Below are 25000 nucleotides of genomic sequence, written 5' to 3'. Positions count from 1 at the left end.
ATGAACGAGACTGCTGCTAAGCATTTGGTCTGACGCTCTAATGATTCTGCCAGCTTGCCGCTTAATCCTACTTTATAACCCTTTCGAATTTTGTCACAAGATCAGCAGATTTGGAAGGTCATTAAGGTCGATTTCATCGACCTTAATGACCATCTGTCACTTATTTTATAGGCTGAGAAATGATGAAAAGTAAAGTCGACGTCGGTAGCGTACAATTTAGAAAATAAAGATTCAGAAGAAATGTCGCTAAGTATTTTGTACGACATGTAACGACTTTGCCTGCTCGTCGCCTGATCTCATCTTACAATAACTTGTAATACAATGTATATATGAATTTCAGAATGTGCCAACCTATAAAACCTCACTCCACTGGTAACACAGAGCTATCCCGAAAAAATATTATTTGATATCTCCCTAACAATAATTCAGTTTGTAAATGTGGTTGGAGAGCAGTAAGATTGATAAAACTTACCAGAGTCACTGACATTTTCACAGCATTTAGGATTGAGGTGCCACATACTTCCAGGCATCAACACAAGTAAATCAGCGTTCGGTAACACCATCTTTACTACGACGGTTTTTCCTAATATCTACAAGCAAAATAATTATATAAGGATAAAATGTGGTCAATGCGAAAAAATATAACAACAAATTTATCAAATGAGGCCAACAGTTTCTAATATGATACATTCTATTTTATGCATTGACTGATTACCCCTTTGATAATTAACTAGCTTAATGTAACCCGCTCTACGCGCGGGTGAGGGTGTGGTTGTTGCTTTCTGTTGCTTCCTTTCTGTTTCTTATCACCGCATTCTCCCTCTTTGTGTCTCTCTCCTTTCTCTCTCACTTTCCCACTCTCTTACTCTTCCTGTCTCTCGGACTCTCCCTCGCTTTCTCTTACTCTCTATCTTTCTCAATCTATCTATCTCCCATTTATACAAAAAAACAAAAGACGTTGAGTAAATTGAGAAAGGAAATATTTTGAAAGATCAATCATAAATATCAGGTAGTGACAACTGAAAGCACACTTGCCTTCCGTATGTGCCACTATTTAAGCGATTAAAAATAAGAAAAAAGGGATTTCTTTGTTAAATTTAGTACTTATTTTGGCAATTTTTCGACGATGGACCATGCAAATGAAAGCTCTAAACACAGGCTACATGCAGCAGTAAATTTCTTTCAGAAAAAAAAAATGAAAACTGTAGACAATAAAAAATAAAAGGCAAAAGTACGTAAAAATGAGAAATGTTTTTTCAACTTCAAAACTCTTGCCTTAATTTTCAAAATTTCGAACCCATTTTCCGCGCTTAAATTACAAATCTGCTTTCACTTTACCATGTTGAAAATTTGATTGAAATCGGGCAAAATTTGTCCAATCTAGACCCCCAAGTGTCCCTCAAAATCAATAAAATCCCCGTTTTCAGAGCAAAGCAACCATTGTAGCGCCCCAAAATGTCTCCCAATCAATTCCTTACCTCAAGTTACCCCCTCCTGTAAATTTTAATCCTCTTCCAGCTTCATTTAGACTCCTTTTTACATAAAAATCCAATTTGTTTCAACGTTCGCCTTCTTCATTTTATTGATTAGATTAGATGCCAATCGCGTCAATCTGGAGGAGCTTAAAGCCCCCTTGAATCGATAAAAAAAATCACTCTTCTCACCATAGCAACCGCATCTTTCCAGATGGCGAGTTTTAACCTACTCAACTCTCTGTATATACATATATACACATACACACACACACACACACCACACACACACACACACACACACACACACATATATATATATATATATATATATATATATATATACTATGCACAGAAGAGACAATGTCACCCCATCCGTCTATAGACGGGACTTGGACCTCAGGAAGTTGCTAGCAACCACTTATCTCTCTCCACGTTAGGTAACCGACGAGGTGAATGAATCCTAGACAAATTGCTCGAAGTTTAATGAGGCAAAGCGGATGACCTGTACTATACGAAAACGATTAGGAAGAGCAGCCTTATTGTCGACCATGCGCGTTGCACTCTTGTACACTATCTGGTACCTGTCGTGGAGGCCCAGCGAAGCGGTTTATGGCTGGGTGGGAGACGAAGCCTACTCCATTATTCAGCGTCAAAGGCATTTTATTCCTGAATAGAAGAGTCAATAACGACCTACGACGAACTGCTGACAATGGTGTTTGTGTCTGTGTGAAAGTAGGAAAGAAAGTTTTTTCCATTTCAAAATGGGAAAGAAACAAATACTTCTGTGGTCCTAATTGTTATCTACCTCAAATATCGATAGCATAATTCCATTTATATGTCAAATTGTTGGTCTTTCGGGTGCAAAATTCTTCAGGATTTGAAGCAAAGAAACACTCAATATCATTTTAAACTTCTTTAAGCAGTTTCCCCTCAAAATAATATTGCAATGATCAGAAAAGTTGATAATCAATGATCGACGCTTTGTCTTGCATATTTATGTGTTATACATCTAATTGATTACAATATGTTTCCGCATTAACTCATTTGTTTTGCTTTAATGCTTCGTAATGATCGACACATTTCATATACTACCAAACACAGAGCATAGCTTTTTTTTTTCGAGTGCAGTTATGATTTAGGGAGCGGATTCTACTCTTTCGTTAGGTGTCATTTTCGTTGATTTTAGAGAACTCACTTTTCGTTACTTATGAAAATTCTCACTTCCGTAAGAAACAGATGAATTTGAAAAGTAGTCAGATAAAGAATTAACTGACATAGTCGAGACATATTTTCTGTTTCTTGAACGTGATTTATGACTGACGTGTGATTTAAAATGTTTTGCTAATATTCTTGCAGCTTCTTTGGAATTTCTTCAACTAAGTTTTTCAGCAGCTCAATATTGACAGAATTTGGTCGTTCAGATTGAAGAGAATCTACAAACGAAAACCTACCCGAGAAAAACTAACCAAACCATCGTTCGCATGTCTGGACACTTAATGTTTCTTTTCCTCAAACAGAACGAATACACTTTGACATTTCAATCGCTGAAGAGTACATTTCCAATTTACACAACATGCTGTGTCTTATATAAGTCTAATCTAATCTCATTTCAAAAGGTTAAAATCAATATGAATTTAAGCGGTATGGTGTAAAGGAATGTATAAAAAGGGAAAAGCTGTAACAGTTGCAATTGGAGTGATTTTAATTCAAGGATGTCAAGAGTGTGTGTGTGTGTGTGTGTGTGTGTGTGTTTGTGTGCGTTCTCGCAAGCACGCACGTGCATGTATATACATGTGTGTGCGTCTACGTGCATGTTTCTCTCTATATATGAGTGTATGTGTTTATGTGTTTATATGTTTATATCTGTGTATGTATTTGTGTGTGTAATAATTTTAAAGTGTGCTAAAAACATGACACCTAACCAAAAGATTTAAAGTTAACAATTCTACACTCCGATCCCATATATCCCATCATTTCAAAATAAACATCATGTTGCCGCATTGGCAAGGTGTGGAGTTAGAACCACGTTATACAGTATGAAGAAACGAAGAAAACATAATTGGTCCTTTTATTTTTATACAACATACTCGCGTTTTCCCAAACTGATTGACACATTTTCACAAAGTGATTGGAGATCTTGCAGCAAATATCAATGAAGCATGTCAATCTCTGTGTAAATTCGCCAATCGCCTGCTGGAATCGAGCACAGGTTATAAAGATGTTATGCTTAATTACGTTTTCTATGTTTCTTCTTATTTTAGATAGAAAGATAGATAGATAGATAGATAGATAGATAGATAGATAGATAGATAGATACATAGATAGATATAGATAGATAGATAGATAGATAGATAGATAGATAGATAGATAGATAGAAACATGGATAGATAGATAGATAGATAGATAGATGGATAGACAGATAGATAGATATGCGTCTGTGTGCACATACATATTAACATCTAAATGTATAATGTGCATGTATATGTGCGTGTGATAGTATATCATGTCTCGATGTTCTACCTGTGACCATCACGAATAAAATCCAAAATGATCACAAGCGGAAAGTCCTATATTATAGAACATCCAGATCATGACAAAACTGGTTCTGCACGATTTTTAAAATATACTCACCGTTTTCATGAAATCAATCCACCCGCCATGTCCATCCTGATATTCTTTAACTTTTTCAATATCATGAATTATCTTGACTGTCTGACCAACGCCATATTTCTTATCCTGAAATAAATAAAAATAAAGAATAAATGTATGTATACACACACATTTACATACACAATTACATGTATATCACATACCAGGCAGCATGAGAATTATTTCTGCTTAAAAGGATGTATCTTAACTGCCAAAGGTAATTAAGAAATTTTAGCTCGATATAAAAATGAGAGATAATTTCAAGGAAGTAATTCTCCAAAGCTGACTTGCTATTAAAAAAATTAAAATGACACTTAGTGCCTGAGGGTACGATGACGCCTATTAAAGCAGAAACATGTGTCTACAGCCTTCCTCTTATACAATATGTCTGTCCATTGTCTTAATGGTATGTCAACTCTGGAGAACTCTTCCTTCTTGACGTTATCCTCCTCTCTCGACTAGATCTGTTTTTAATTTCATATTATTAATTATGACACATCCTCTAGGGGCAGAGATAATTTTAATAAACCTAAAATTTACGCCATATGCTATTTTATATTCCTGTATTTGTATATGTTATTCATTAATATGGCATAGGCCACTCTGAATGACTTCTCTTAGTTCATGCTTGCTTAAATTATATATGACTCAGTTCATCTGTTGTCAAAGAACTACAAAACGAAAAGAGCGAATTAGGAATTAATGTAACTTCCTACGAACAAGTCTTACAGACTGTCGATAGACAGCCCACATCAGTAGCTTGAGCGAAGTCGCCCCATAGGAACATGAAAGAGTGGAAAAACTTCTCAATGCACACACATGGGGGGGGGTGCAATATACTACAGTCCAAGAAACGGACTGCACAAAATTTCCAAGCATTCAACAACGATATTCCTTCGTTATACTGGTTGCATAAAGACCATAAACCCTATGAAAAGCCTGTTATGGGGGCCTCCAATCCTGCCAGTGGAGCGAATATCTCCCGCAAATATTGGTTATCCTACTTCCTCTCACGAGTGTTACGATCATTCATTGAAATGTGGCTGCATGTCTGTGTGAGCACAAATCTCCCCAGTTGAATCAAGTGGAAACCACTTCAACAACTTCACTGATTATGTAATGGGTAGTATGGATGTAGCTTCACTCTACTCATCTATAGACATAGATTTTGCTGTGGAAAATTGCATTGAGATTATCTGAGAGTGAAGTAGAGTTACGTGAAATGAACACGAGGGAACAGGGCCTCTCCTTTAAACTGAGATATGACTGTAATTACTTAGACAATCATGACCTTAGTAGTTTCTATCCCATCAGGTGAGGGAGAGAAAGACCACCCACCATCACTTCGGCATCGACGAAAAGCACCACAGAGCGCTGTAGTGGCTGTACCATACCCTCCGAGGACCATGAGGACAACCGTCAGTTGAAAAGAATTACTGTACATGCAATAGGGGCTAGCATAGAGACCACCTTGATGAACCACATAATAAAATTTAAGTTTAGGTATGAAACTTTCTCCAGTGGCCTCTCTGTGATGGTAGTGTTGTGGCCGGGAGTTTCAGAACAGGTTGTGCCAGGATTTTTGTCTTTTTAATAATGACTTTTAGGCCAAACCGAGTGTAAGCATTGGTGAAGCTATCCACCGATTTTTGAAGCTGTTCACTAGAGTGGCAGACCGCTGCGTTGTTATCAGCATACTGATACCACTCATTTGCCTCCTGGTTAGTCTTCGTAACTTCAATCTTGCAAAGTTGAAACATGTTCCACCATCATATCGGTACCTAATGATGACTTCTCGATTGTCTGGATGTACAGGGAGAAGAGAGTCAGGGCCAAAATGTATCATTGTTTTAATCCTCCCGTGTTAGGGAAGTCTTCAGACAGTTGATTTTGATGAAAGATGGTTTCAGTCATAGCATCATGTAATCCCTGTATTAGGGAAACGAACTCATCGGAACAGCTGAGATGTGGGAGGACCTTTCACATTGTTGTAGGCGATGGGACGGTATCAAAGGCATTTTCGAGGTAGTAGAACCGAAAATAGAGAGGTTTTTGTTTTCTCTACTCTTTTCTTGTATTTGCCGTGCACAAAAGTTCATATCAGTTGTCCCTCTCGATGATCGAAATCCACATTGGGATTCGGGTCGGATTTCCTCCGCGATGACTTGGAAACGATCCAGAGCCTTGCAAACATTTTCCCTGTAGTAGATGATCGAGAGGTGATAGTGTTTCGACCTGGGGTGCTTCCAGAACGTCTTGAAGTGATTTGGGAGTCGAAATTGGGGGTTGGTGATGAGGAGAGTGCTCAGCGCACAGCCCAAGGAGCGAGAATCCATTTTCACTGTAGTTTTCGACTCCTTCTTTGTTAATAACATTCTCCCATAGTCTGTTTCAATTCCCACTCTTGCAGTGAAATCCCCGAGCATTTTTGCTTAATCTATAAGTGAAGGTCAATGCCCTAAACATTACCTCCCCTTAACGGTACTCCCACCTTAATCATGGAGCCTTCTTTCGCACGGTGCTTGTTTACATGTTCAGTTGGTTTATTTATAATGTCATAAGCGGTCTTGGCCCACTTATAACATATACTGCTCCTCAATACTTTTACTTTTTATTTACTTCTCTATTTACATCTACCCCTAAACGGTCTTAATAGATTGTCCTTTGGCTTTTAAATTTAACTGACGGATTATATTGATGGCTGGATTTCGGTCAATCCCATTACGGACAATAAGTGGTTGGCCTTTACAATATATCAGTAAGTATATAAACGTAATTGATTCATGGGCATGTTATTTGGATAATTATTAATTAGTAATATTGACGAAATCTTAAGTACTATTCTTTTCCTAGACGTATCTTACTTCTTATTATTAACACACCCTGTTATCCCCAAAGAAATATTAACCCACCAATTAATTTTCTAGTTTAGTCTTTTACTCAATGACCAGAAGCGTTACACTGCAAAACGGTATGATTCAAATATATTAAGCATCTATTCCTCCTTTCGAGGCTCTTTTCTTTTCTTTTATTATATGTATTTTTTTCACTCTGATGAAGCTCTATATTCCAGATCGGATGTGTTATAGAAATCTACGAATATTATTGGAATCAGAAACGGCTGTTAGATGGGATAAAGAAGTTTCGTATTAAAAAATAATAATTGATAGTAGTCAATTTGTTGGTCAAGAATTTCTCAATTGTCTGCTTAATTTATCTATATATTCTTTTAATAAGCAGAATGACAGCGAAACCAGGAAGGAAAATGTGGTTTTTCTCCCTCCTGCAATACCACTCGTAGTTACAATATACAATTCGTTCAGTAAATCGTTTTGTTATACACGATATTATTTTTATGCGAAAACTTTTCCCTAATCGAAAATAATCTTTATTTAGATCACTTAAAAACAAAAAAGTTTTTTATCATAACAAGGGTGATCTCAGGCGAGTTGAGATCAAATGGAAGCAGTGGATTTCTTCTAAGGTACCTTATAAAGAAATAACATCTTACTTGTATTTCAAAACCTTCTGTGTGTTCCTGCGAGAATCTTAATAAGTCTGTGACGCTAGCATTCATACGCAGAGACGGTACCAGCTTCTCTATAAAGAGAAATTTATCGAGATATTCAATAAAAAGACGGGTCCCTACATGTTTATAGCGAAATAACTAAGTAGAACAGTGAAAAAAAAAACACATCGATAAAGAATATTAAATCAAGATAGGGGAAAAGAATGATGTAGATAAGTTTTATTGTTTTCATTGCTGTTGTTCCTCTTTATCCCTGGGCCAATAACTGGATCCATCTTACATGCGTTCGACAAAGCTCCACAAGTCAGCAATTCCCGGACACTGGATGACTGCACGCAGAACGGTTTCATCACGCTGCTCACACATTAGACAAGTCCATCTGACAGCACTTCCGTATCTGTAGAGCAGACCCTCCCAGTTGAACTGCTGTGCTAGGGATGTTTGAAAATTATCCTCGGTCCCGTTTCAAAAGTCATCCCGAAAGACCAGTTAATAGATCCCTTCCAACGCCCAGAGTTTCCCACACGACGTCACGCACCTAACTGCCAATCTAATGTGGAACTTTCACCGACCGCATTACTCGACTGGGTGTCATCAATTGCCGACACTCCTGGTGAGAAGCTCCCTCTCTTGGTCTATGCTTGACCCAAGACTGTAGCTTAGTCAAGAGATGAGCTGCGTATAATCCTGTCTGGAAAACGGCGACCACACCTGTTCAACGTCAAGGAAGCGTTGGAGATATCGCAGTTTCAGCGCATGTCTGCGCATCATTAGCCATGGCATGCCCAGTCCTCAACTCACAGAAACTGAAGGAGCAAGTGCTCCAGGTTCATCAGCTACAGAGCAGAGCAATATACGAGGGTCAGGTGATAGTAGATGAGAGAAGCGATGTACGCATTCGCCATCTCCCCGGCTCTTCAGGCTCGATTTCTGCAGTGCACAATTTTAGGTGAGGCAGGCCGCACTGTTTGACTCCTCTCCCCATAGTTCTTGTTCATCTGAAGGTCCGAACCAATCCAGACCCCGAGCATTTCAACTGGTCCTTCCGTCCAGCGCTCTACAACGCAGTCGGTTGGCATGGATCTATCTCTTCAGATGCCGAGCTGCCGGCTCACCGACTTGTCCTGATTAATTCGTACTCGCTTACGTTGTGCCGATCACTTCGATGTCCGAGCTGTTCGACTCTATCACAGGTACGTGGTCCACATAAGCCGACACGAATCTTCTGCACCCTATTTCAGACAGGATGCCCCTCGAAACAGCCATCTTCATTAATAACGGTTCGAGAGCAAGCACGCATAGAAAAGATGAGAGTTGGTTTCCTTAACGGACCGAACGAACGATACTAAGTAGGTGTCCATTTACTTTGACTACCGAAAAGATGTTGCTGTGCATTGCAGCGATCCAGTTTCTGAATATAGAACCGAAACTGGCCGCGGCGAGAACAACCTCCAAGCGTTGATGGTCGACTCTACCAAAAGCTTTTGACTGATCCAAATTATTCAGAGCTCAACCCAAACCAGGTTCCTTCCCTACCTTCTCTATGATGTTGCGTATGAGATGAACGTTGCCGTGCATGTTTGGAATAGTGCATGTCTGCGCGTCGTCGACCAGTTTATCGACAGCACATGCCATCCTTTATGCTAACAACTTGGCCAAAATCTGATAATTTGCGTTCAGTAGATTATGGGCTTAATTTATTTATATTGTCTCTCTCGCTCTGTTCCTTTCTCAGCGATGGCTCACAGACTGCACTGGGTATTCTTCCGCTCAGCTGACGGTTGCGATAGACATTTGCCAAGAGGTCACCAAAGATGCCTGGTATATGAAGATAAAGCTCAAAAGGCAGACCATCCAGCCCAGGAGAATTCTCCTTCGTACAGCTCTTCATCGCGTCCAATATCTCTTTGGCAGTTATCGGCATATTGCAGAACTCTGCTTTCCAAAAGATAACTGGTACTTATCGAACTCGGCAAGATGGAGTCGAAGTTAACCTCGGCAGAATTTGAAATCTACATAAAGACAGACGAAATGCTTCGAAGCATTGCTAACGATTCTGCGTTCTCACCGCGTTGCTTACGTAATTAATAATAAAATAATAATCTACAATGCAAGTTATCTTTTAGTATTGTATAATCAAAGAATTCACAAGAAATCAAAATAAAAACCGCAGAAGTAATTCATATATCTTGTTCCCCCATTCATGTATCTATAAAAAGTGTGAAGAAAAACGAAAAAGTTAAAAAACTTACCGATGTCTCCTTCCTCAGGTAACATAATTCCGGATACCTTTTCGCAGCACAGAGGATTGAATACAAATGTTTACCAGACACCGATACAACTAAATCGCCATCAGGGAATATACAATATATGATACCAGTTTTACCTAATACCTACAAAGATACAAACAACATACTAAATGAGGTCAAACTGTAACCATAACCCAAGTCTTATGGAAATACATAAGAACATCTTAAAAGGGTTAAATTAACGATATGAATATTTATCTTTAACGGCCCTAGTGGCAGAGCCAATGTCCATTACCAATGCAAGTCACCATTGTTGTTCTTGTTGCAGAATGCCCATGACCAGATGTGTTCCAGTATTCACTATCTGGCCTTTTATAGTAATATATAGTTGAACAAACAAACTTGCATCAACGCACTTAGTCATATATCACTGCTTATCCTTGATATTTCGGCATACTTCAAGACGTCACTCATCCTCCAGCCGCCCTTCATTCCTCTCTGGATATAGCCTCTTCAGAAAAGCTTTGTCCACAAAGTTAAATTGCATCTTGAATTGTCTCCAGATGTGGAGGAGAAAAACTATTCTGTATGAGCGTTATGTATTCTACTCTGAAGACATATTCCAGGAGAAAAACCATTTCGACCTGCATCCAGTATCCTGTAGCCTTAGCGCGGAACGATACACCGACCCGCCGCTCTAAATAACGTAATTGTAAGGGACCTTGACACGATTGGTTTCCCGTTTCAACTTGAGCCAGCAGGCTTCGACTCCAGGAACAGTCAGGGCTCTGTCGGAATAACCCTCTTCTCATTCGAGGGAGGAAGATCAATAGTCTGGCACATGACATGCAGCAACACGTTCTCCGGTTCCAACTTTGCAGGATTGATTGCAAACCCGAAAGTTGCCGCCCTTAACGCAGATGAGAGAAAAATCAATAAATACAACGATCTAATCGGTCGCCGTTGAGACGAAAGATATTCTCGGACCCTGTGCTACCTGTTTCCTCCGCAAAATCAAGATAGCGGCGGCCCATTGGGAAAATGATCCCTGCGAGGTGGAGCAGTTGTTGCAGCGAGTGTCGCTGGCCATTCTGCGCAGTATCGCTATCGCGCTCCTTACCGCAAGGAGCAACTGAGTGCATCATTTAATCTGAGCACACCACTTGATCTGACGTAGCCCCTCCCCTCGGTCTTTTTCTGTTTTACCCCTTTTTCTTCTTTTCTTTCTTATCTTTTCTTATCTCTTTTCATTTATTTCTTTGTATCTAAATGTTATAATTCAAGTATTGATTTGTTGTATACGTGACAGCAGAAATAAATTCTTTGCCTTCTACAGAAAAATCCTAAGACTCTTTTGACAGAGTGTATTACAAGGCACAAAAAGAAAATTACTCTCCCCAGACACAACATCATACACACACACACACACACACACACACACACACACACACACACATACACACACACACACATACACACACACACACACACACACATATATATATATATATATATATATATATATATATATATATATGCATGTATGTCTGTCTGTATGTATGTATGTATGTACGTATATATGTATATATGTCGATAGATAGATAGATAGATAGATAGGTTGCATTTATACATGTTATAAATGCTACTGGCTACATTGAAATATTACTCTTGTCGTATCCTTGTTTTATACATGTATATTATCTAACCAAGTGTCGTGCCGCCGACGGAAATTGAACCAGAAACATATGACCATTACTATCCTCTTATCTATCAACAGTAAGCCTATGCATTTCCTTGCCAACTCTTGAGAATTCTTCGTTCCCTCTCACATATGGAGATTGTCTAATTGCCGTTTGGTAGTTATAATACATCATCTAGTGGGAAAGATGATTTTTTATAAAAGTATTTATATTGCACAATATTTTATATGAAGATATCTTTCCATGTTGTACACTTACACATGCGCGCTCATGCACACTTATACACAATCAGACATACACTATCACACACACACACACACATATCTGTGAGTATTATATTATTTCTTTAATAATAACTTTATTTAAATTTTATATTAGTTGGTATGTATCACTGCTTACATTTTTTACAATACATACAAAATCGGATTTGAGACCTCATTGTTTAGACATTCTCTATCCATTTCAATTACTCGCTTAGTTTAATAGTTGATTTCTTCTGAGAATATTCATTGTGGATGGGGGCATACAGACTGTGGGACAATTTATATTATGTTTGATGGGCCTGGTTAAATTTGGGACAGCACAGCATAAGAAATTCACTCACCGATTTCATATCTGGATTCCATTCACCACGATATTCCTGATAAGTTTTAACTCTCTCGACATCACTAAGTATCTTAACTCTATCTTTAACGCTCCACTGGGTAACCTGTATCAAAGAAATTTGAATGGAACATGAGGAAGATAAAGACGGTGGAAGACAGAGAGAGAGAGAGAGAGGGGGGGGGCAGAGAGAGAAAAGAGAGACAGAAAAGAAGAATTATTTGTCACAGATTTTTTACCATGTTGTTAAACTGTTGAACTTAGCAGAGAAGAAATTTTGTTGGTATGAGTCTGTTGTCAAAGTAAGCCTTTGAAATCAAATTTATCCACGTAATATTCGTTGACGCTGGCTTGTATAATCAAGAGCAAACGTCTAAGTCACACAGAAATGAAAAATGATAACGGAAGCGAAATGAATGGAATGAGTCTGAATAGCCTGACATACTAACCTTTTCCAGAGCTGCTGGATTAAGGCACAACGTTTGGTTATGATGGTCTTCATATTTCACTATTATATATACATACATACATACATACATACATACATACATACATACATATGTTTGTGTGTATGTGCATATATGTGTGTGTGAATGTGTTAATCTTTGTTTTACTTCCTTTATTTTCAGTTTGTGGGAGAAACCGGCATTGTTGAATCTGTGAATATTTCAGGCGATATAATAGTGAAATATAAAAACCCTCATAACCAAACGTTGTGCCTTAATCCAGCAGCTCTGGAAAATGTTAGTATGTCAGCTTATTCAGACTCATTCCATTCATTCATTTCGCTTCCGTTATCATTTTTCATTTCCCTGTGACTTAGATGTTTGCTCTTGATTATATATATATATATATAATATATATATATATATATATATATATATATATGACAAAATAAGTTTGTAAGGTACCGCACGGGCGGATGTATTGAAATATCTGTACTTTAATACTTTTGTGATAACCAGTACTTAACACAACAAAGCTCATACAAAGCTTTACATTTTATTTTGACAATCTATTAATAAAAGAGTGAAACCGGTCAAAAAGAATAAACATCTTTTAAAACAAACATAATTTTCTTATGGTTTCTTAAACATTCTCTAGAACAATACTATGTACAAAACCAAATATATGACACCCTAGGCATGAACTTCCAACATGAACTTCCAACATGAACTTCCAGTTTGTTGTCACTTGAGGTCTCTGCGTGAGTCTTGGAGTCAACTTGTACAAATGTAAAGCAAAAGTCAAACATAAAATAATAATAATAACAACAACAACAACAACAACAACAACAACAATAATAATAATAATAATAATAATAATAATAATAATAATAATAATATAATCATAATAATAATAATAATAATAATAATCATAATAATAATAATTATAATAATAATAATAATCATAATCATAATAATAATAACAATTATGTATGAATAAGTATGAATTACATTGATTAACAGACATCAGATAGCATAATGCTAAAAAGAGAGAAAGCAACACCTACGTATTCCTTTCCAGAACACCATTCTCCACGTTCTTTTTGTGATTCTACATTTACAACGACATTATTTTGGATTATTACCACATTTCCACCCATTGTTTCCGCAAATTCTAATTCAACTGAAACCACAAGAATAAATAAATAAATAAATAAATAAACAAATAAATATGTTTATATATAATAAATAAATAATATATATATATAATATATATTATATATATATATATATATATATTATATATATATATATACATGTGTATGTGTGTGTGTGTGTGTTGTAGACAATATAAATATAAGGATTACTCTGAAGTAGCAATATCATTACCTTTAATTCGATAATCATACACCGCATTTAAGACCAACGCGTTTCAATTGTACCGATTAGTAAACGTTGAAATTGCAATCCAACAATAAAATGATGCATTCTCTTTAGGCTCTTAACATGATATTCTCGACATGGCCGTTTAGTGATTTTTTTAAATTTGAGGCTTTGTAGAAGTATTGGTAAGTTTGCTTTTATGGAGTGAAAAATGTTCGCTACCCCAAGATTGTGCATATTGAGAAATGGAATCCGGTGTTCATTAATTCTTTCCTTTGGTATGCTTAGTTGTGTGTTGCTCAGCTTCATTGACTTTTTAAATTCGATCGTTTCTTTATTCGAAAGGACATAACTAGCTGGGAAATTACTAGCTGTGCCATAGAGATATCTCCTGGGCTGGATGGTCTACACTTCGAGCTTTATTTTCATATGTCAAACTTGTTCGGTGATCTCTTGGCAGATGTCTAGCACAACTGGCAGTAGGACGGAAAAATTTCCGGAGCTGTGAACCATGGAGTGATGATGCTATTGAGAGAGGACCCGATAAGGGGGTACAAGATTGATAATTTTAGGCCTTTAACCTTGCTGAATGCAGATTATAAGATTTTAGCCAAGTGGTTGATGCTTGTCTTCGATAAACTGGTTGTTGAAGCGCAGACACTCGCTATCCCAAACAGATTTTCCCACGACAACTACCACTTCACCCGCTACATCATAGTGAGGTTAGGTAAATATCCTGACATGGGTGGGGCCCTGATCAATTTGAATCAATCAAAAACTTTTGATACAGTTGACCACCAATATCTGGAGGCTGTTCTCGCAGAAGCAGGTTTCGCACTCGTTTTCAGAGGCTGGATCGCTGCAATGTACATCGATATCTGCTCGGTGACCAAAGGAAATGGCCACCTATCGGAATCGTTTAGCATCGCTCGTTCGGTCCGTCAAGGATGCCCACTCTCGCCTCTTCTGTACGTACTGGCTCTCGAGCAACTGTTGCGGAAGCTGGATGTTTCAAGAGACGTCTTGCATGATCTTGGATGCAGTATTGCGGTATTTTGTGTCGGTTTCTAAGTCAGCGCAATACTGTCGGACATCTCTGAAACCGATGTGGTTATCAATGCCTTAAGGGAGTGCAAAGTTGTAACAGGAGCAAAGATTAACCAAGAGAAGTCGGTGGGCCTGCTGCTCAGCACCTGGAGAGTCAGGTCCATGCCGACCGACAGCTGTTAAATTACTCGGATCTTGTTTAGTCTGGACCTCCTGGAGGACAAGAAATGAAGTGAGGTAACGAGCAGGGTGGCTAGTCTCACCCAGAAATGGGCAGAGAGGAAGTCATCCCTGAAGGTCTGGCAGCGGTAGCGAATGTATAAATCGCATCCGTCATCTACTACCGTCTAACTGTCGTCTCTCGCTCTGCTTCGTGGCTGATGACACTGGAGCGCTTGGTCTTCTACTTTCTATAGGAGGAATGCGTTCCACCAGTTAGAGCGCCCATCAGCTGCCAATAGCTGCTGAGTGAAAGACTGGGCATGCTGTGGCTATTGATGTTTAGACATGCGTTGAGACTACATCTCCTGCGTTAAATTAACGGTGAGCAGGTGTGATCATTATTTGTCAAGCTCATCCTGAATCAAGCGTAAACCAAGAAAAGGCGCTTGGCACCTGGAGTGTTGGTGAGCGCTCACAGCTTTTTGCCAGTCAGACATTACGAGAGGTGAAAGTTCCGCTAAGAAGTTCTATAGGGGATTATTGGCGAGCAAGAGTGACGACGTCCTCGGAGAAACTCTGGGCACTAGGTGGGATCAATTAACTGATATTTTGCGGAAGACTTTCAGTTCTGGGTCTATGGATAACTTTCAGAAATTCCTAACTTGGCAGTGCTACCAGAGAGTTCTGCCGTTTGCGAAAAGCTCTACAGATACGGAAGTGCTGTCAGAGTGACCTATCCGAGATATGCACAGGACAACGAAGCTATCCTACATCCACTCGTCTAATATCCGTGCATTACTGACTTATGGAGCTTTATCGAGCAGCTGTTGTTGTATAGAGTACGGATCCAGTTATCAACTGAGTCCATCGTGAATATAGCTCCGCCGCCTTCCTTTGGCCAGAAAAGAAAAACAGTTTTCCTCAGTCTGATGGCTATGACGAAGAAGGTAGTACATAGATGAGACTGAAAAGATTGAAGACAGATACTTTCCACTTCGACTATCCTCTCATCGACTTTTTCAGGTTCCACTCGAAAAGGAGAGTGAAGGTAGACTGGGACGTTCTGCCCTTACCCAGTATTTTCGTTGAAAGATGGGTGAATGTGGCGGAAATGTACCGTGTGAAACGGCCTTCTCTGAACATACGCTTGTAGGACAGGGTACTTGAGAGGAAGAGTGCTGCCTTCTTGAGGTGCTCCTGACAGTCGGGGTGATCAGGATATGCGGGGGGGGGGGGCGCTTGTTTGGTCTTGGGTGAAACTCTTCCCTACTGGAGATTTTGCCGTTAGAAATTTTCTTGTCCCTTTCATTGTATTGTCCCTATTTCTTTTGTGTTCAGCACTTGTGGCCATAAAGAAATCATCATCATCAACATCATCATCATCATCATCATCATCATCATCATCATTATTATTATTATTATTATTATTATTATTATTATTATTATTATTATTATTATTATTATTATCATCATCATCATCATCATCATTATTAATTTTCATATATACGCAACAGATTAGACTGTTGGAAAAGAAAAAGTCTTAACATCGGGCTACGACCTTAGATGCCAAGAACCCTCCTAAGCATTCTAGGTGTCCCTAATAACACTGTTTTCTGGAGCTGTGCTAAACTGGGTTTTATTCTTATTTCTTGTATCCGTCTGTTCAAATCTTTCGGAATAGTTCCCAATGCACCTATAACTAGTGCACACACACTGCACTGGCACTCCACCGCTTACGACGACAAGTGTTCCTATTGATCCGATCAACGAAACAACTTGCTCGTGAGATTAACGTGCGAGTTGCTGAGCACTCCACATACACGCGTACCCCTTCACATACTTTTCAGGGAGATTCAGTGAGACAGTGTGTGACAAGGCTGGCCCCTTGAAACACAGGTACGACTCATTTTCGTCAGCTGAGTGGACTGGAGTATCGTGAAATAAAGTGTGTTGTTCATGGACAAAGCGTGCCGCCGGAAATCGAACTCGTGACCCAACGAGTCTAATAGCGTAACCACTAAGCCATGCGCCTTCACAAACACATACACACATATACACACACGCATAATACATACATACATACATACATACCTATATATGTATACACACATGCACATATATGTATATATATGTATATATGTATATCTATCTATCTATCCATTTATCTATCTCCCTATCTTTATATATATATATATATATATCTACTCCCACAGGAAGTTCAATGTATCAATGTATTATCCAACAGTGACCATTGTCTGAAATATCTCTCAAGAAATTTCCATCGGAAGAAATACTCCAAATCTATTTGGTACAAAGAAAGCAATAATCTAATCGTCAACAAAGGAGACTTTCACATGACCCAGACTATTTGTATCCTAGGCGTTTAACTTGTGTGTCTATATATATATACATACATGACCTCGTGTGTACCGCTGGTGATTTTTTCCCTCTGTCTTCCCTTCTCTGGATCTTTCCTTCTCCTATGTTTCCGACGAAGAGCTCCGCTCGAAACGTTGAACCCTCCTTCTTTCCTTCTTTCCTGAGCCTCCAATAATACTACATTTGTTCCACGTCCTTGCGTTGTTGTGTTTTTATGTGCTTTCTTGTTTGGATTAACCATATATATATATATATATATATGCATATATGTATGTATGTATGTATGTATGTATGTATGTATGTATGTATGTATATCCTCATTTCAAGTAGGTTTTCTTTCCTCTTCTCTTCAGCTCTGTGTTTAAACTCTTCCTTGCATTTACACCCTTACACTAAGTAGAAAAAACACTCATACTAAGGATAAACGGGAAAATGAACATAAAAATACCCTGTTTGTTATCACTCACAATCCTGGGAATAATAATAATAATAATAATAATAATAATAATAATAATAATAATAATAATAATAATAATAATAAGTCAAGGTCAACGAGATGTATTGAAAAGGGGTGAAGATGGTGTTGAAATACGACCTGAATGCCAAAAATTTGATTACAGCAATGAAAGGCTGGGCAGATGCGGTGGTCTGTAATAGTTCGTCCATCCTCAAATGGACTAAGGAGGAAATAACCTCCCTGGATAGAAGGACGAGACAGTTGATGACGCTGCAGGGGGATATACACCCTAAATCAAACGTCAAAAGACTGTATGTGAAAAGAAAGAAATGGTGACAGAGAACTAATTAGTACAGAGGAGTAAAATGAGAATGCTTGCCGAGTATTTGATAAATAGAGATGAAGAGCTGCTGCAATAGGCCGCGAATGATAAGGGTATAAATACATTTGAAATGATGGCAAGGAAGAGTTTAACTAAAGAGCTGAGGAAAAGAGAAAAGAAAACCTTCATGAAATGAGAATGCATGGACAGTTTGAAAGGAATACACAAGATGTTAAGATAATACAGCATTGTGAGCATGGCTTGAGCGAGGTGATTTGAAGCGTACTACCGAAAGCCTGATCATTGCTGCACAAGACCAAGCTCTCGCTACCAATTCGGTGAAGTACAACATCTATAAAACTTCTGACAACCAAGAATGCAGACTCTGTGGAAAATGTGACCCACTTGGTAAGTGGAAGTAAGAGCCTTCCACCAACAGAATACAAGCGCCGCCATGATAAAGTGTGTGTGTACCTTCATTGGCTCTAATGCAGTAAAAACCAATATGAAGTAACAGAGAATTGGTATGAGAAAGTACCAAGTAAACTTATACAGGAGGATGGAAAAGTAACTATACTCTGGGACTAAGATTTTCAGATGGATCGTGCAATCGAATACCGTCGGCCGGATGTTGTCATATTAAATAAGAGAGACAAATACTGTCAGATCATTGTGGTAGTCATACCAAATGACATGAATGTTGTGAGTAAAGAGGTTGAAAATAATCACCAAGTACTCCGTATTGAAAGTGGGAATGGCACCACTATATAGAATGCGAGAGGGTAATGTAAGAGTGATACCAGTGGTGATCAGAGCGTTGGGCGCAGTGCCATTGAAACTACAGGATTTCTTAAGGTAACTGGAAATTCCATGCAAGATTGATGTCTTGCAAAAAGCAGCCATATTGGGCACAGCGCACATCTTAAGGAAAGTATTATCTGTCTGGGATCCTTGTTGTGACTTGACAGATGACTAAATACTGCGGTGAATTTTTATCTACACTGTGTTACGAAGGAATAATAATAATAATAATAATAATGATAATAATAATAATAATAATAATAATAATAATAATAATAATAATAATAATAAGATACCAGGAAACCCCAAAATGGCAGAAATTCAAAAGATAGTGCCCATGGGAACTGCTCATATCCGACGCAAAATACTCTCTATGTAATCCCAAGGTTTAAAACAAAATTTTTTGTTTATTTATTTATTTATTTTATTAAAAAAATTTTTTTTTTTTTATGTATTAGACATTCACTAGTACAACACCAAAAAAAAGGGACCCCCCCCAAATATATGGCACAGAACTTCCAACCTGTTGTCTCTTGAGGTCTCTGGGTGAGACCTGGAGCCAACTTGTACAGACATAAAGCAAAAGTCAAACATAGAATAATAATAATAATAATAATAATAATAATAATAATAATAATAAATGCCCTGATTCATATTTTACCCCAGGGTCATTTTGATGGCATGCACTGCTCTCTCATTCAATAATAATAATAATAATAATAATGATGATGATGATGATGACGATGACGATGATGATGATATTAATAATAATAATAATAATAATAATAATAATAATAATAATAATAATAATAATGATAATAATAATAATAATAATAATAATAATTGTGACTCCCTTTGGTCATGAATGATCATGAGATTACACATAGAAAGTTACCCTCCGATGCACAAGTCTGGGCAAGGCTGTTCATGGAAGACCAGCACTCGCCCATGCATACCAGCCTCCGCTCTCCACACCACTGATGTTATTCAAGAGAAAGGCAAAGGCCGATACAGCTTGGCACCAGTGACGTCGCACCCTATTTATTAACGTGTAAGTGGCTGAGCACTCCACAGACACGTGTACCCCTAACGTAATTCTCAGAGAGATTCAGTGTGACACAGTGTGTGACAAGGCTAGCCCCTTCTGAATTACAGGTACAACATAAACAGGAAGACAGAGTGAGAGAAAGTGTGGGGAAATAGTACAGCAGTGTTCAACACCACCCCCTGCCAGATCCTCGTGGAGCTTTATCTGTTTTCGTTCAATAAAATCTCACAATGTCCGGTCTTGAAATCAAAAACTGCGATCCTACTACCGCGACTCCGCTGCCCTAACCACTGGGCCATTGCGTCTCCCCAACAACAACAACAACAACAACAACAACAACAACAACAACAACAACAAAAACAACAACAGCAATAATAATAATAATAATATTAAAGCAAGTGAGAAAATAGCACATACACGTGATAAACGGGGATCCCAAACTCTATGCCCTTCATTATAATTATATATATGATTTTACCTTAATTGGTCTACTTTTATATGCTGGCCACTGATGAAATTTTTAATGATTTATTACCTCTGCCAAGGAAGGAGTTTATGTTTTCTTCGGCGTTGGTTTGTCCGTCCTTCCCTCCGTCTGCCTCTCTGTATACAAAATAACTCAAACAATTTTGACCGGTATTTGATGAAATTCGTAAGAAAAGTTGGTAATGACAGAAGAAATAGATGATGAAATTTTGGTAGTGATCCGGGAATTTTTATGGGTTCTTGAAGAATTTTTCATTTGTTCTATTTATTTTACATGAAGTATTACAATATTACGTTCTTTTACTTTCTCCCTTCAAAAATACGTTCATCGTTTTCACGTAACCTATGGTGGCGTTACTGTTTCCAAAGTTTATTTTCGTTTCTCTATTAGTAATTTTACTCGCGTATCTATCTTCCTAGACACTGATGGATAAAGAAATCAAACTCCCTAAACAAACGGCAGCGAAACAATCGACACTAGTCCATCTGTTGTTCGTGAAATGGACTGGCTTCAACAGCAAACACCCTCTGAAACTTTGCCTTCTGCTTCTCCCACAGTTACTCATGGAGGACTGCAGATCAGCCTGCTCAATATCATGGCCTTCTTTGAACATGAACAAGACTTGAAAGCGGACAACACTCTTCAAAATGTTGATGTGTTTTGTTTCGTGGAAACGTTCTTGAAGCAAAATCCTCATGAAGCATCCATCCTAACGTGGTCGAAGACCACTAGAGCAGGCAGGCCTGTTGCACTGGGGCGTGGAGGTGGGGTGATGACTGTTGCCAAGCAAATCGCCCCCACTGATATACATTTGAATGTCAATGGCTTAGAGTACACTGTTGTCGGGGTGACCATCTCGTCGACAAAAATCAATATCATCACCATTTACAGATTTCCTTCCGTACAAGTTGCTCCATCCTGCATCATCAATATAAGATCTTTGCCAAGGAATAATCTGACCATCGTCCTTGGTGATTTCAACGTGGATCTTCTTGATTCCCCTAACCATGAGAACTTGATAATTGTGAACCAGTTTGAATTCGACCAACTCGTCCAAAAGCCCATCACCAACTATGGAAGCCTGCTAGATCATGTTTATGTGAACCAGGATCGGCATCCACACGTCACCGTAACCGACTGTTACTTTTCTGACCATGATGTTGTGTGTGTATCACTCAAGTTTTAGGTAATTGTTGTTCCTTTTTAGTTGTATGGTGACACTAGCTTGCTGTTGTCATTGATGTATTACTACTGTTTCAGATGATTCCTGTTTCTAGAAGGTTTTTTGTTAAAATCATATGGCTGTGTTATTTTGTTGTACCTCCACGAAGGTTATGTTTTTGCCGGCGTTGGTTTGGGAAATTGGACAATTTTCAGCATGCGTGTATATGGGTAGAAATGAGCTGCTTGGCGGAGGTCTGCGCTCTCGGAGAGCTTTTCTAATTATAATGTGAATAATTCCCATTCACTTATCGGCTGTTCTGACCGAGCACACACGTGTTGAGGTAGGCTACGAAATTTGAAGAAGGGCTACGAATAATAAGAAGAAGAAGAAGGAGAAGAAGAAGAAGAAGAAGAAGAAGAAGAAGAAGAAGAAGAAGAAGAAGAAGAAGAAGAAGAAGAAGAAGAAGAAGAAGAAGAAGAAGAAGAAGAAGAAGAAGAAGAAGAAGAAGAAGAAGAAGAAAGTTCCGCTCAATTACTTTTGTCTTTCATCCTTTCTGGGTCGAAAAAGTAAGTACCAGTTTAGCACTGGGGTCGATGTAACTGACTATCACCCACCCCCGAAACCAATATATTACAGAACAATGAACAGCATATTTATCAGTCTCTATTTGTTACTAAGTTTGAAGTAATAGGTTTGTTATTCCTGGAGTTGTTATTTTCTATGTTATTGAAATTTTGTTCAATAAGGTTTGTTCACTGGTTCTATTTTACCCTACAGTCTTCAAGATAGCAATACCCTTATTTGGAAGTTTTTTGGGGCTTTTTTTATAGATACCGATTTTTAATTTCTACCTTTGTAGCTATATGTTAAAACGATTTCGTTTATATTCGATGCTGGTGTTTGATTCACAGGCTGTGTTTAATGTTTTTAACGATGTTGACAACTTCCGATAGCTTGATACTGTCCTGGTATCGAAACCATAGTGATGTTATTTAGGCAGTTGATGATAGATGTATATATATGCTTATAATTTGCTTATCGTTATTTTTTGTTGTCCTTCACTCTCGCAAAGTTGAACGTATTTTGGGGTTCATGGTCTATGGTGATTACATATATTGATATTGATTATCTTCAGGAATAGTCCGAAACTAGGAAAATACTTGATTGATGGTTTCTGAGGCATGTGTGCGAGTGCGTGTGTGTGGTGTGTGTGTGTGTGTGTGTGTGTGTGTGTGTGTGTGTGTGTGTGTGTGTGAGTGTTGTGTGTGTGTGTTTGTGCACATATCTATTTATCAGCCGAAGAGACACATTTGCATCGTTGAATGCTCCTGAACCAGTTGTTATGTATCTCACCTGATGGTCACTACTTTGAAGAGATAGATAGATAGGTAGGAAGAGAGAGAGAGAGAGAGAGAGAGAGAGAGAGAGAGTGAGGGAGAGAATTAAACCAATTTGCTCATCTTACCCATATTACAGCTGTCATACCATTCTTGCAATTTCTGTGACTAGTAAAGCTATATGCTGTAAAATCAGGTAATTTCTTTCGAAATACCATGCAATGAATAACTTCTTAAATTGAAATTACCTCACCATCAATAATCTGCATACACACCCGGAGATAAAGTTACTTTTCAATCACCTTTTCTCTGTCGAGTCTGACTCTTAAAGAAACGGGCCTATCTAACATCTACTTCCTTTGTGCTGAGCCTATCAGCATCTTTCGGGTCCTGATGCTTCTTTACTTTCTTTCAGAAATTAAAACATATCAAATGTGATCTAAAAGCAAAAGAGATATGGGGAGAAATAAAGGAATAAATAAGTTACCTTAATGCGAGACAAGTGATTTGTTGAGTGGAAACGTTGGTTCTCTTCAGGGCGGAACTTTGGCTCAGAACTTTGGCTCAGATACAGCAATGACTATCTCTAAACGTTGTGTCAGAATGTGTTACCTCTCTTCGCATATCGACTTATATGTGTTTGTTAGGAACGAGGAAGAGTGGTAGTAAGAGAAGATCGAACAGAGAAGGAGGTGTTGAGAGAAGATCGTATAGCAAATGCTGGGTATTGTTCTCATGGGTATTGTTTTGCTGGAGATTTTGTTTCGCCCACGCTTAGATACGGCAATTACCCATTGTAGTCACCAGGATAGTTATGGAAATGGTGGTGGAGGTACAGGAGACATTGCTTACTATATATATATATTATATATATATATATATATATATATATATATATATATATATATATGTATATTGCTATATTTCGGAATGGTCATTTTGCACAACAAATATTTAAACGAACTATATATATGTATATATAAATATACATGTACATATATATATATACACACACCCCACACACACACACACACACACGCACACACACACACACACATATATATATATATATATATATATATATATATATATACGTACGTATATAATGTACATATATATATACATATGTACGTATGTATATATAAATTGCATATACACTCCCATATATATATATTATATATATATATATATATATATATAAAATAAATATTAGGGAATAAATTCAAATTTACAGGGAAAATCAGATTTAGGATTGAATCCAATTTTATAGTAAAATATTATATCATATTAATTAGAGACAAAACCACTATTGTGCAAATCAAACAAAGAAAGACTTAATCCAATACATAAAAAATTTTAATATAATAAAATAAAATAAGTGGTTTTGTCTCTAATTAATATTATATATATATATATATATATATATATATATATAATATTAATTAGAGACAAAACCACTATTTTGCAAAACAAACAAGGAAAGACTTAATCAATACATAAAATTTTAATAAAAAGTAAAAAAATTTTTTACTTTTTATTTTTTATTTTTTACTTTTTATTTTTACTTTTTCTTATTTTTACTTTTTATTAAAATTTTATGTATTGATTAAGTCTTTCCTTGTTTGTTTTGCAAAATAGTGGTTTTGTCTCTATTAATATTATATAATATTTTACTATAAAATGGATTTAATCCTAAATCTGATTTCTTTTCCCTGTAAATTTGGATTTATCCCTAATATTTATTATATATATATATATATA

The 25000-nt window shown here is 37.6% G+C and overlaps 1 protein-coding gene across 3 annotated transcripts in view; it reads right to left on the bottom strand.

The window, feature by feature from the left end:
• The window catches only part of LOC115224876 (E3 ubiquitin-protein ligase MIB1-like), a 28211-nt gene extending 4332 nt beyond the window's left edge, over nucleotides 1–23879 (bottom strand). Inside the window, exons 1-7 of one of the 3 annotated variants that reach the window (XM_036513600.1) lie at nucleotides 23727–23879; nucleotides 13719–13834; nucleotides 12207–12311; nucleotides 9906–10046; nucleotides 7636–7724; nucleotides 4107–4211; nucleotides 473–590 (exon numbers count right to left, since the gene is read on the bottom strand). In XM_036513600.1, coding sequence (XP_036369493.1) covers nucleotides 473–590; nucleotides 4107–4211; nucleotides 7636–7724; nucleotides 9906–9930 — 337 coding nt within the window. In that variant the 5' untranslated portion in view covers nucleotides 9931–10046; nucleotides 12207–12311; nucleotides 13719–13834; nucleotides 23727–23879. Of the gene's footprint in view, nucleotides 1–472; nucleotides 591–4106; nucleotides 4212–7635; nucleotides 7725–9905; nucleotides 10047–12206; nucleotides 12312–12654; nucleotides 12688–13718; nucleotides 13835–23726 lie in introns of those variants that run through there. The other 2 variants (XM_036513599.1, XM_029795830.2) reach the window with 2 other exon arrangements.
• Between the last annotated feature and the right edge of the window lie 1121 nt (nucleotides 23880–25000).

The sequence above is a fragment of the Octopus sinensis genome, linkage group LG26 (assembly GCF_006345805.1).
Source record: "Octopus sinensis linkage group LG26, ASM634580v1, whole genome shotgun sequence".
Taxonomy (NCBI): domain Eukaryota; kingdom Metazoa; phylum Mollusca; class Cephalopoda; order Octopoda; family Octopodidae; genus Octopus; species Octopus sinensis.
This window is presented reverse-complemented; position numbering and strand designations above follow the sequence as displayed.